This window comes from Drosophila nasuta, chromosome 3 (assembly GCF_023558535.2).
Source record: "Drosophila nasuta strain 15112-1781.00 chromosome 3, ASM2355853v1, whole genome shotgun sequence".
Taxonomy (NCBI): Eukaryota; Metazoa; Arthropoda; class Insecta; order Diptera; family Drosophilidae; genus Drosophila; species Drosophila nasuta.
Genome location: NC_083457.1, coordinates 2045357 through 2060036, shown reverse-complemented (window position 1 = coordinate 2060036; position 14680 = coordinate 2045357). Strand labels below are relative to the sequence as shown.

At 40.1% G+C, this 14680-nt stretch overlaps 1 protein-coding gene across 1 annotated transcript; it reads left to right on the top strand.

Moving 5' to 3' along the window:
* Positions 1 to 6198: 6198 nt before the first annotated feature.
* On the top strand, positions 6199 to 11589 carry LOC132790079 (toll-like receptor 7). Its single transcript, XM_060798512.1, is given in 2 exon segments — positions 6199 to 6792; positions 6795 to 11589. Coding segments are annotated over 2 exon segments (4206 nt in total). The 5' UTR covers positions 6199 to 6597; the 3' UTR covers positions 10806 to 11589.
* The last annotated feature ends 3091 nt before the right edge of the window (positions 11590 to 14680 follow it).

The following is a 14680-nucleotide window of genomic DNA, read 5'->3' as shown; positions in this document are numbered from 1 at the left end:
TATGGTATTTTTTGAATGGTGTACTATATCGATATAGCAAACATACATTTTGGTATATTTTTAGTATTTTTTAGTATTTTTGGTATATTTTGAAAATAATACCGCAATATTTTGCCTTTATTGAAAATGGGTAGCGGGTATCTCACAGTCGAGCACACTCGACTGTAACTTTCTTACTTGTTTTATTAATATATATATGATATAACATAATTTTTCAAAGAATTCACAACAATAAAGATGTATTAAAATTCAAAAATATTGAAATGTTTTGGATTAATCTATATATGATATTCCCAAACTATCTAAAATTTTTCATAAAAAGTAATAAGAAAAGAACAAAATATCAAGTAAATGTACAAATATTAAATCATATTTAAATTTAAATAAAATTTGAATTATATTCTGTTAATAATGATATGTAATCAAGCAACTTAACCAAAATAATATCTGCAAATATCGCTATGAAAATGAATGATTGAATCTGCAATCTTCGTGATTTCATATATTAAATATTTAATATAATTATATGGTGAACTCATTTAACTTCGTTTAACAATTGAAGCTTGCAACTTGCAATTTCATGCTTTATTTTTTTTTTTTTTTTGCATTTTCGTCAGCGCCGCAATTTTGTGCCTCGAACTTTAGCTCGAGTGCAGAATTTTAGATTTCTTGAGCCAAGTGTTGTGTTTGTAAAGTGTGTATGTGTGTGTGTGTGTGTGTGTGTGTTTGTTGTGTGCTTTGTTCGTAATAGTCAAACAGCTTGACTGCAGGGGGGTCGACGACTTCCAACAACAACAACAACAACGACAGCAACGACAGCAATTGCAGTGGCAACAGTGACAATATTGTCGGCATACTCGTATGCCACAATAATGAAATTTAAAAATTCATAAAATATTCGCACCACTAAACAAACAACAAGTAACAACAACAACAACAACAGCAACTGCAGCGCAAGTGTAACTCAATTAATTAATAACAATATAGTAGGAACAACAGAAGCAACAGCAGTAGCACAAACAACAACAACAACTCCAACAACATTAACAAGAACAACAAACAAAATAATTAAGTAACAAAAGTTTCATATTTGCAACACCGCAAAACAAAACGACGGAAATACGAAAAAAAGTGGAATTAAACAACAACAATGAAGGAAGAAGAAGAGGAAGAGTAAGTTCCAACGGGCCAACAGAGTTGGCAGGGTGTCAGAGGCAGCGCCAAAGTCCCAAAAGCTGTGCAAAGTTTACACTAACAGTGAGCAGGGCAACACTGGCAAAAAGTGTGACAGAGAGAGAGAGAGAGAGCAGCAAGGAGAAGGAGTGGGAGAGCAAAGAGCAAAGAGCGTGTGGGCGATGGGCGTGCAGTTGTTGTTGCTGTAACTGTAACTGTCGCTGTTGCTGTTGTTGTTGTTGTTGCTATAGCTGTTGCTGTTCGCCTAGCAGAGTACTGAAGTTTTTTAATGTAATTTTAAGTGGCATAAGTCGACAGCCAAAAAATATAAGCACACATAGTACATATGTTTGTGTGCCTGTGTGTACGTATGTGTGACAGGTGGGCGAATTGGGGCGTGGCACAGGCAGCAGCAACAACATCGCAATGTGCCAAATGAAGTTTGATATTTTACTATGCAACATGTTTAATACTGTACGGTATTTAGTATGTGTGCAAATTTTCCTACTTCTCGCTGTTATTGTTGTTAAAAGCTGCTTACAAATACCACGATGTGAAGGGAGCAAATTAGTGCAGATAATGTAACTGGAATTGACATTAAATAGTTACTAAATAAATTTGAACAAAATTTGAAACTGAAAACTGCTCGACTAGCAGATACTCTGTATATAATATTTACTATTAATAATTTACAATTTTCACATGCCACTACATAAACATTAACTAAATAGAAGATAATTTTAAATAAAACCTTTATTTGGGGAAATCAAATTTCCTTTTCAGATAATAACCAAGTAAGTAAGATTGTTAAATAATATGTTATTTGATACAATAATATCAGTATTTTTATTTTAAGTTTAGGCAACTTATTTTTTGTAAACTTTTATAGATTGTAGAATGTTTTCTTTTTATGGTTAAACTTTTGCTTAATATTAAATTTTTCGTTTTCGGACATTTTCAAATAATCTCATGTTTCATTTTAAGATATTAAATAATGCATTTCACAAATTATTTTTTTATTAAGTTCAAGTTTAACTTTTTTACCAAAATATGAAAATAATATAATAATTACGTAAGAATATAATTATTTGGTATGCGTGAAATTGTTTACTTTGTCTATTGTAAAACATTTGAAGTTTATATATTTTTACAATTTTTCTTAAATTTTAAAAATAGGAACTCAAATTTTAAATTTGATAGCAATTTACATGGATTATACATGGTTATATGGATAATAGTAAAACGTAAATGATTTTGTTTAAAATAATTATATCAAGATATAATTAAATTATAGAATTTTCATATTCAAAACTTTTTATATTTGAACTTTTATTATTTACTACAAAATTACTTAAATTTTACATACCCTCTACTTTTACTAAGTTGGAGGGTATCCAAAAATATTTGCTAAGCGAAGCAGAGCATAAAAACGTGGCACACGAAGCAGAGTTGCAGCAGAGACGCCGCGCCGTGCAGCATGGCGACGACGACGACGACGGCGACGTCAACGTCAACGCTTGCCGCTTGTTGCGCGTGAATGTAAAAGGCATTAAAAATGGCATAATAATAGCATTCAAACTGTAATGTTGCCGGCGACGATGTTGCTGCTGCCTGCTGCTGCTGCAGTTGCTGCTGTTGCTGTGGCTCGTTAATGTTTGTTGCTGGCGTCGCATGCAACATTCATATGCAATATTTTAAGCTTTGCAGTTATGGTAAGAGTGGAGAATCAAATGAGAGTAAGCGGGGACGAAACGTGTATCTAAGAGATGCTTGTTGTTGTTGTTTTAGTTGTTGCTGCTGTTGGGGCACGCGGTAGTTGCAAGTTTGACATAAATGGGCACGGTAGCAACTCGTAAATTTTCTGACTACCACAAAGTGAACATATTTCTATAATTCTCGCGCTTGCTCTAACACCACAAATGATGGCCACATTGCTAATGCCTAATGCTACATGAATATTAGCCGATAGCTGTTGCCCGACTACCAAATATGAAAGTAACCACGAGAGCCAACAAATATTGTAAACTTGCAGATTAAAGAGAAGTGCTAAAGAATTCCGTTGCAATTTGTAATCGCATTAAGCTGAGTTAAGGGCAAGGAAAGTTAAGATATCTCTATAAATAGTGTACTTGAGTTCTTAAAGTTTCTTAAGGTTAAGCTGGTGAACTTTGCTAATAACTAAATTAAACTCACTTAAATATGTTGCACTTTAAATATATCAATTCTTAAGTTGAAATTGGGAGCATAATCTTCGATGGATTTTAAAAAGATTCTTTGAGAATTCATACAATACTTTAATCTATTATTACCATCTATTATAAGTATATTTAGAAATATATTTAATTAAATATTATAAAGTAACCACAAGAGCCAACAAATATTGTAAACTTGCAGATTAAAGAGAAGTGCTAGAGAATTCCGTTGCAATTTGTAATCGCATTAAGCTGAGTTAAGGGCAACGAAAGTTAAGATATCTCTATAAATAGTGTACTTGAATTCTTAAGGTTAAGCTGGTGAACTTTGCTAATAACTAAATTATAGTACAACTCACTTAAATATGTTGCATTCTTAATAAATCAATTTCTAAGATGAAATTGGGTGACTTGGGTGAGAAATCATACAATACATTAATCAATTATTATCATCTATTATAAGAATATTTAACTCTTTTAATATTTCAATTTCAAAGATGAAATTTGGAGACATAATCTTCAATGGAATCTAAATTCATTTTTTGAGAACCCATATTATTAATAGATAATATATATATTATAAGTATCTTTTTAAATATATTTATTTAAATATTACAATGCAATGAAAATATATCTTGACCCCAATTGAAATTTATATCTGAAGCTGTGAATACTTTGTATTTAACAGTATTAATCAATAAATATCTGCACATCATATTATTATATTTATTTCAAATTATCGAATTACTTTTTCTGATTTATTATACACTTTTACATTCGTATTTCTAAGCTCTTTGATCCTTTTTTCCCGCTACCCCTTTCGCATTATACTTCTTATCAAAGCATATCCGCTTTCAATTACCCTGTGCAATTTGCCAAATTGCTGTTAAAGTATACAATATATATATGTATATAGTATACAGATGGTCTTATGTAGAGTATAGAGCGTTGCTTGGCTGCCACAAAGAGAAGCAAAAAGAAAAGACGAAGTTTGGGGCACAAAGTATATAAGAATATTTGACATACGACAATAGATTTCGAATTTTATGACTCGAACTCCTGCACAACTCCACTCGAGTGCTGCGAAAAGTGCCGTGTGGCATGCAACATGGCAATAGCAACATACTCATTGTGGCACACACAGTTCGTATGCAACACGAAGTGCAACGAGCTATTGCCAAAAGGATGTGCGTCCAACTAACATACGAAATGTTGCAAGACAGCCTGTTGACTGCCACCAGTTAGTGTGTGTTGCAAGTATAACTCTGTGTGTACGTGTGTGTGTGTGTGCAGCTTAACCCTTGATAGAATGAAAGGGGTGAGTTGTCAAGTGTTTTGTTGCAGTTGAATAATTTTGTAAGTAGTTATCATCCAATTTCGCGTCAATAAGTTTTGAAGTGCAACATTTTTGAGGGCAAACATGCATTCATTAAAATATTTCATATTTAGAAAATAAAATTATTTGCTATGCAAGGTCATTAAGGGCGATTGATATAAAAGACCAAATCTACTTTGATAATATACATAAATTTTCTCATTTATGTATATATGTATAAATGGCTTTAAATATTTGATCTTTTTACGTCTCCAGATATAGTAAACATTCGCATATAACTCCTTTGTTTTTATTTTATTTCGATCTTTTTTCTACACAATTTTAGTTTTTATATGCGTTTACTTTAAAACATAAAAATGAAAAAAATAAATATTACTTCAATACTATTCACTATTTAATGATAAAAAAGAACTTTACATTAAAAACTTTATAAGATTTCTTATACAACCAAAATCAAGAATTAAATGGGTTAAGCTCATAAAAATAATATAATAATAAAAAACGACCGCACTGTTATCGCACTTCTGTTAATTTGTAATACGTAAAGTATAATTTTTTATAATTCTTTTAACGAGTTGTTAAAGTTTGACACATTTGGCGCCCTCATTAACAATTCGTTTAAAGATTAGCGATCTATAAAAATATAAATATTCGTCTCATACTTTAAAGTAACAACAATTTCCAAGAGACAGATAAGAACAGAGTATCAACTATGAAGAAGAAAACATCTCGCTAATCTCAGCTTAATACTTTTTATAGCTCAACTAATTAATGTCAATCGCTTCGAAAAGAGCAGCAAAAAAATAAATTTGTTTTCGTGACGATCGTTTTGCAGTTGAATCTCATCGAGCAGCACAAACAGTATGAAAGAAAAAATACACTGTGAACAGAGATTGAGGGTTAAGCAACAAGAGCAGTGTATGTGAGAGTCTAAGCATGTGTGCAACATTTCCCCTACTTTTTTGGTGAGAGCGAGAGCCAGTTTGCTCTCAGCTGTGCAGCGTGTGTGTGACTAAAATGCATGTGTGTGTGCGAGTATGTGTGATAGAGAGAAAGAGAGTGAGAGAGCGCACATGCATGTTGCTGAACTGCATATGCTTTGCCTATGCGGACAACATGCAGGAAATGCACTCCGACGACAATGTCGCGACGTCGACGCTAGCTGCGGCAGTGCAGTGGCGTCGCTGCCTGTGTGTGGGAGCGCAAAGAGCGCGAGTATGTAAGAGAGCGAATGCATGTGCATGTGAGTGCTGTGTGAGTGCAATAGCGAGCACGAACTGACACGCACACACACAAGCATATTGTCTGTCTGCTAGCCGTGTCGATGTCTGTGTCTGTGCCTGTGTCGCTGTTTGTGTCGGTGTCGGTGTCGGTGTCTGTGTCTATGAGAGTGTCGGTGTGCGGCGTCGTTGCTGTGCTGCCGTCGTCGGTCGTAAAAACATTTTCAACGAGCCAACGGAGTCGCCTGCGTGCAACTTCAGCAATCAGTTTGAGTTGAAACGCGAGGCGGTTAACATGTTTTAAGAAAACGAGCTCCGGCAAAAAACAAGAAACGCAAATCGCAACGCAAACGATTTTAAAGTGCCAACGAAAAATAGTATAAGCAAAAAGCAAAGAAATTACTACCAAGTGCTTGACCATTTAAATCGCTGAGTGCACGCAACAAAATACACGCAACAATTACAACACAACTACAACTTTAAGGATTACGGTTTACGCGACAAAGCAAAAGCAAAAAAGCGATCAAATATGAAAACCAGAAAGTGAAATACGTTTGAACAAAACAAAAATTCCCCCTCTCTTCAAAAAAGTCCTCCACATAGCAGTGTAAACGCTAGCAAAAAAAAAGTCCAAGCAAAAGTTCCACTTTCGCGACTTGACGAAACAAAACGAAACATGTCGACGACAACAACAAGAACAACAACAACAACTACAGTTACAAAAGCACGCCTGTTGCTGCTGCTGCTACTGCTGGCAGCAACGGCGACAGCGACGCATGCGCAGCAGTGCGCCTGGGAATTTGTGCGCACCACAATGGACATCAAGTGCAATGTGCGAGCCTTGGACATGGGCGCTGCGCTCGATCTCCAAAAGTGGCGGAGACAGCGAATCGCTTCGAGCTGCAGTGCAGCGCCGATTTGCTGCACGCCAGCGAACTGAGCAACGGTCTGTTCAAGAAGCTGCAGAAGCTCGCCGAGCTGCGTGTGGATGCCTGCAAGTTGCAACGCGTGCCCCCAAATGCCTTCGAGGGTCTCATGTCGCTCAAGAAGCTGCAGCTGGAGACGCACAATGCGCTCTGGGGACCCGGCAAGACGCTCGAGCTGCACGCTCAATCATTCCACGGTCTGCGCGATCTGAGTGAACTGCATTTGGCCGACAACAATTTGCGGCAACTGCCCGAGGGCGTGTGGTGCAACATGCCCGGCCTGCAGCTGCTCAATCTCACCCAGAATCGCATTCGCGCCGCGGAGTATTTGGGTTTCTCCGAGAAACTGTGCCTCGGCTCGCCCAATGGCGCTGTGAGTGGCGGCTCCGAGTTGCAACTGCTCGATTTGTCGCACAACGAGCTGCGTTCGCTGCCCGATGCGTGGGGCGCCTCTCGGCTGCGTCGCCTGCAGACTCTGAGCTTGCAACACAACAATATTAGCACGATCTCGGCCAATTCTTTGGCTGGTCTCAGTTCGCTGCGTGTGCTCAACTTGTCGCACAATCATCTCGAGTCGTTGCCCGCGGATTCGTTTGCCGGCAACAAGGAGTTGCGCGAGTTGCATCTGCACCACAACGATCTCTACGATCTGCCTAAGGGTCTGCTCCATCGTCTCGATCAGCTGCTCGTGCTCGATCTCTCTGCCAATCAGCTGACCAGTCATCATGTGGATAACAACACCTTCGCTGGCCTGATTCGCCTGATTGTCTTGAATCTTTCGAATAACGCGCTGACTCGTATTGGTGCCAAGACTTTTAAGGAGTTGTACTTCCTGCAGATTCTCGACATGCGCAACAATTCCATTGGCCACATCGAGGAGGGCGCCTTCTTGCCCCTCTACAATCTGCACACCTTAAACCTGGCCGAGAACCGACTGCACACTTTGGACAATCGCATCTTCAACGGTTTGTTTGTGCTCACCAAACTGACGCTGAACAACAATCTGATCAGCATCGTCGAGTCTCAGGCCTTCCGCAATTGCTCCGATCTTAAGGAGTTGGATCTGAGCTCCAATCAGCTGCTCGAGGTGCCCGAAGCAGTGCAGGACTTGAGCATGCTGAAGACACTCGATTTGGGAGAGAATCAGATCTCGGACTTTAAGAACGGCACCTTCAACAATCTGAATCAGCTGACGGGTCTGCGATTGATCGACAACCGCATTGGCAACATCACCGTGGGCATGTTCCAGCAGCTGCCCCGTTTGAGTGTCTTGAATCTGGCCAAGAATCGCATTCAGAGCATCGAGCGTGGCGCCTTCGATCGCAACACGGAAATCGAAGCGATTCGTTTGGATAAGAACTTCCTCACCGACATCAATGGAATCTTTGCCACACTCGCTTCGCTGCTTTGGTTGAATCTGTCCGAGAATCATTTGGTGTGGTTCGATTACGCCTTCATCCCGTCCAACCTCAAGTGGCTGGACATCCACGGCAACTACATTGAAGCCCTGGGCAACTACTACAAACTGCAGGAGGAACTCCGAGTCAGCACCTTAGACGCCAGTCACAATCGCATTACGGAAATCTCCCCGAACTCGGTTCCCAACTCGATTGAGCTGCTGTTCATCAACAACAACATCATCAGCCAGATTCAGCCAAACAGCTTTGTGGACAAGACACGGCTGGCTCGTGTCGATCTCTACGCCAACGTGCTGTCCAAGCTCAACCTGAACGCGCTGCGTGTGGCACCTGTGGCACAGGACAAACCCCTGCCCGAATTCTACCTTGGTGGAAATCCCTTTGAGTGCGACTGTTCGATGGAGTGGCTGCAACGCATCAACAACCTAACCACACAGCAGCATCCGCGAGTCGTCGATCTGGGCAACATTGAGTGCCTCATGCCACACAGTCGCCAGGCGCCAGTGCGTCAACTGTCGCATCTCACAGCCGCTGACTTCGTGTGCAAATACGATTCGCATTGCCCTGCCACATGCCACTGCTGCGAGTACGAGAGTTGCGACTGCGAGATGATTTGCCCTAACAACTGCAGCTGCTTCCACGACGCCAACTGGTCGAGCAACATTGTTGACTGCGGCAAAATGGATCTGATCAACCTGCCACCGCGTCTGCCACAGGATGTCAACGTCTTGTTCTTGGATGGCAACAACTTGCCACTGCTGCAGGCTTCGCATCTGAGCGGACAACGCAATCTGCACACGCTCTATCTCAACGACTCGAACGTGCAACAACTCGAGCCGGGCAGCCTCGCCCAGTTGCCCAATCTCCGCGTCCTGCACCTGGAACACAACAAGCTCACCACCCTGGATGCGGATACATTCCGTTCTTTGACTTTGCTGCGTGAGTTGCATCTGCAGGGCAATCAGCTGGCGCTCATTGGCAATGCCACATTCGAGCCGCTGGTGTCGCTTCAATTGCTGCGACTGGACAACAATCGGTTGAGCGTGCTGCCACTGCAACAGCTCTCGAATCTGCAGTACCGCAACAATCTCCAGGGACTCACTCTCGGTCGCAATGCGTGGAGCTGTCGTTGCCAGCAGTTGCGCGAACTCGTCCAGTTTGTGGCAGACAACGCTCTGGTGGTGCGCGATGTGGCAGACATCTATTGTGTGGATGCGGGCATCAAGCGGGAGCTCGAGCTGCTCGGCTTGGGACAGGAGAAACTCCCCAGCAACGATTGCTCGGAGCTGCTCGATGCGAGTGCCAGCAACATTAGCTCCGCTCAGGATCTGACCAATGGCTATCGCTTGCCCCTGCTCGCCGCTGTGCTCGTGCTCATCTTCCTCGTCGTGGTGCTCATCATCGTCTTTGTCTTCCGCGAGAGCGTGCGCATGTGGCTCTTTGCCCACTACGGCGTTCGGGTGTGTGAACCTCGCTTCGAGGATGCCGGCAAGCTGTACGACGCCATCATCCTGCACTCGGAGAAGGATTACGAGTTTGTGTGCCGCAACATTGCCGCCGAGCTGGAGCACGGTCGTCCACCCTTCCGTCTCTGCATCCAGCAACGCGATCTGCCACCTCAGGCCAGTCATCTGCAGCTGGTCGAGGGAGCACGCGCTTCCAGGAAGATTATCCTAGTGCTCACACGTCATCTGCTGGCCACCGAGTGGCAGCGCGTCGAGTTCCGCAATGCATTCCACGAGGCGCTGCGCGGTCTCGCCCAGAAACTGGTCATCATCGAGGAGACGAGCGTGTCCAGCGAGGCCGAAGATGTCGCCGAGTTGGCGCCCTACCTGAAGTCGGTGCCATCGAATCGCCTGCTCACCTGCGATCGCTACTTCTGGGAGAAGCTGCGCTATGCCATCCCCATTGAGCTCTCCCCCCGAGGCAACAACTACACCCTGGATCACCACGAACGCTTCAAGCAGCCCGTCTCGCCCGGTCTGATCTTCCGCCAGGCCCCGCCACCTCCTGCCTACTACTGCACCGAGGACATGGAGGCCAACTACTCGTCGGCAACCACTGCGACACCCTCGCCACGCCCCATGCGACCTGTTGTCGAGTCGATGGCCATGCGCCCGCCCTCGGAGCACATCTATCACAGCATCGAGTCGGAGTACAGCGCCTATGATCAGCACGAGGCGTTGTCCATGATGCCCAGTGGAATGTTGCATCATGCGCATCCGCATTCGCAGCAGATGCAGGCTCATCAGCTGCAGCAGTTGGCACGCCAGCAGCAGCAACAGCGTCTGTTGCAGCCACAGTTCCGTGCCCCAGCAGCGGCTGCCTCAGCGCCTGCAACATCCACAGCGCCTGTGCATTTGCGCAGTGGAAGCGGACTCAGCCAGGCTAGCACCAGCACACAGTCAACAGCTCAGGCTTCCACTTCCGCAGCTGCAGCACAACAACAACAACAACAACAACAGCAGCAGCAACAGGCAGCTGCTGGCGGCGAAGTTGGCAGCACCAATAAGAACAGTGGACAAGCTTTCCTGGTGTAAGCTATCTCGCTGTCTCGCTCTCCCCCTCTCACTTACTCGCTCAACGGTTCCTGCGCAAGGGCGGCCATCTTGAAGCTGCTCACAACACAAACACACACACACACAAACATACTATGTGTGTGTGTGTGAGACAACAACAGAAAAAGACTTTTTCGTAGGCATTTCTTTTCACATGCGCCTTCGGTGTTCAAGTGTCGTTTGTTGTGTACACAGACACACACGCATTTACACACACACACACTTACATACATACAGAACATATTTATAGGCTTATTATTAAATCATTATTATTATTATTATTACTATTACCATATAACAATTACTAGAAATGTTGCAAAAAACACTTTCAAATTCAATGTGATATATTAATTAAAAAAATATTAAATATATACAATATATATATACATATAAATGAAGGTCACGCCCCTCCCCCTAAATGTAATTGTAGCTATTAGTTTCTAGCCAGGCAAAAGATACACCTAAATTTAAATTTAAAACGAATTCAACACCATAGCAAACTAAATAGGATGGAGAAAACATTCGTACATTCATTCATCAAGCTAATAACTAAATAATTAATATATATGTGTATATAGAGGGATCCGAATATATAGAAATTGACAAATTATTTAGCACACTTAATGTATTTATGTAAAACTACGATAAACTAAATTAATTAAATTAACTTAAAGAAATGTATTATTAAATTAATTACTACAATTACAAACACACACACAACAAAAACTATATACGACAAAAATAAAAAAAAACAAAAAAAAAACATTATAAAATATAAACGAAAACATTTCAAAAAACAAATCAACCATTGTGTTCTCAATTTTCTGCGTTTATGCGAGCGAAGTTTTCAGGAACGATTTTCAGATACAATTAAATTATTAATTTATGGACGTGCCTCAAAAATGCAATTATTTTTAACAAGCTAAACAAACAGCTTCACTCAACGCTTTGTCAGTTTTGTTTGTCGCGTATAAACCTCAACATTTAACTAAAACCTAAATGTGGAACTAACTAAATAACGATATGAAAACTATGCACAAAGTTAATTGCATGTAAATAATTATTTATAAATAAATTAATGGCAAATGCACTCAAACAAATGCATCTGCACAATTCACATGTAAATTAATATTTTTGCCAAAAATGAAAATGGGAAAATTGTGTGCGTTTATTTAATTCGCAATTTGCTGGCACATGAATTTTATTTTTATGCCCCAACAAACCGCAAAACTCAAAAAGCTTCTGCTAACTGCATCAACTCAACTGACCATGCGAAAAGTACGAAAATATACTATATAGTATATATATATAGTATGGTATATATGACAGTAGATGGGGGAATGCAAACTAAAAACTAAATCCATTATTTAGCCGCATGAATAATTTTATAAATTAATTACCAGCATTGCCGCCAATTGTTCCAATGTTGCGTAACTTTTCGAATGTAATTAGCTGGATTTTTGGGCAACAGCCACACGCGAAATAATTGTAATTATAAACAGCGCAGAGAAATATATTTTTAATATTTCTACAGACTGGAAATATATAGGAGTATAATCGGTCCTTAACATCACTTCTTAGTAACTCTTGTGCCAAGTGGAATTTAAAACTTTAAAGCGACTTTTAATATTGACCACTTTGAGTCGAGAACCCTCGACGATGTCTTTTGACTTTTGGCTTGTTTATGGCTCCAACATATTGGCATGTGTCTATTTCTGGTCTAACCCTGACACTTTTTTTGGCAACGCTTTTTGGCCGATGGCAAAGTCTTGCCAAAGTCGAGCAGCAATCGTTGGATGCAAACAGCAAATTGCATATTTTATGAGTACAAAAAACTTCTTCTTCGCTGGTAATTCACTCGCGTTCGTCGCAAATGGATAGGGAACACACACTAACACTCACACTCACACTCACACTCACATTGTGGCATCGATGGCAAATTAAGTATGTCAATTTGTTGGGGAAAATGCGAGAGAAAAAGACAAACAGCAAACGAATCGAAATTGGCACTGCAAAAGCCAGAAACGAGTACAACTTAGAACCAGAACCAGAAACAGAAACAGAAGCGAACCTAAAGCCAAAGCCAAAGCCAAACTCGGGAAACAAACTAATTGAAAATCAATAAATAGCCGGGGAAAAAAAACTACAACAGCAGAAACAGCAGCAACAACAAATAAAAGAAACAATCAACAAAAACAAAGTAAGTAGCGAATTTAATAGCAAAATGAAAAGCAGCTGAAAATTCAACAACAACAAAATGAATGATATGTGGTTGTGTCTAAACGGGCATTACATCAGGTCAATGGCTCTTGTTTTGGTTCCATATCTGGTTACTCAGATAGAGCTCAGCGTATCTTGACCTTCAGTCATTAACGAGAATCAAAACAATGCGAGCAAACTTCTTGCGGACTTTTTATTAGAATATAGAGTCTATAATATGAACACTTAATAATACAATATTTAGTTTTTTCACAAGTTTTCTTTAAAACACAACTTTTCTTTAAAAGTTTGCTGCTTAAAATAGCCAATTCTAATTAAATGTTGAATAAATTAAGATTTACAAATTTAAAAGTATATTTTAATATTTAAAAATCAACTAAAACATTTCTATACTAAATAATGATTTAAAGGATAAAATACTAATACCTTTTAATAAACAGAAATAAAATATATTTATTATTAACTATACGTTAATAAAATAAGATTCTTATCATATAAAAGTTTGCTGCTTTGAGCAACAAGAAAACGAAAGAATTTTGGATAAATGTCGAATTACGATTTAAGCGATCAAAGCACATTTAAAAGTTTTTTAAAAAAAAGAATTTTTTAGTATATTACAAACAGCTTTCGGGGTTTTGTTGCTTTGATTAAGAATTTGGTATATTTTGTACTCTATGGTATATTTTAAACGCAATAGTATATACAAATACCAAAATACTGCTATTAGTATACTTTTGTATTTTTTTCGGTAACTAACATGTTTTATATTTTAATATAATACCGCGCTGTTCTGTACGTAAGAGGTATTTCATAATCAAAACCACTCGACTGCAGCTGCCTTAATCATTTTGTTATAAATTTGTAAATAATTAAAAAAAAAGGAATATAATTTATATATATATGTAAGAATGATGTAATATTGTTTTATAATTATTAATAGTTTTATTTAATATAGGTACGCGGGTGGGAGTTTTGTAATATAAAATACACGTTTTAGATTAAATGTATCGAATTGTTCAACTTAAATCTCAGACGACCGTTCTGCTTGCGACTTTTCTCTCTTCGCGTTCTTTCTCGACTCTGTTCTTCTCTTCGTCCTGTGTGACCGTCTTTTTCGTAGCCTTTAATACCACCTTGCTGCTGCGGTCTGGCAACACGTCTACATACTACTTTACACTCGGCCCTCCTGATCCTCATCATCCGTCTCGGATGATAACAGCTCTTCGTTCTCTGCCACGAACTTCCACAGCTTCATGTTGTCGCAGCTTGTCGTTGTGATGTTTGGTCCTTCGACGTTAGTTGCTGCTTTCTTTACATCATATCGACCGTTGCGTTTCACATTAACGATCTTGTATGGACCCAGGAATTCGCTCGCCAATTTACGCCCTGCTACGAATTGTGTTCTTTTGATGGCAACGAGGTCACCAAGCTTGTAAATACTTTCCGAACGACGTTTCTTATCGTAGTTGGCCTTGTAACTTGCTTGAGCTTTCTCAATGTTGCGTTTGGCTTCGGCACGCAGATATTGACGTTCTTCGTTAAATTGTTCGACTAACTCTCGATTCAGCAGCTCCAGTAATTTATCGTCGACCTTATTACGAATCTTAGTACCAAACATTATCTCAAATGGGGATGCG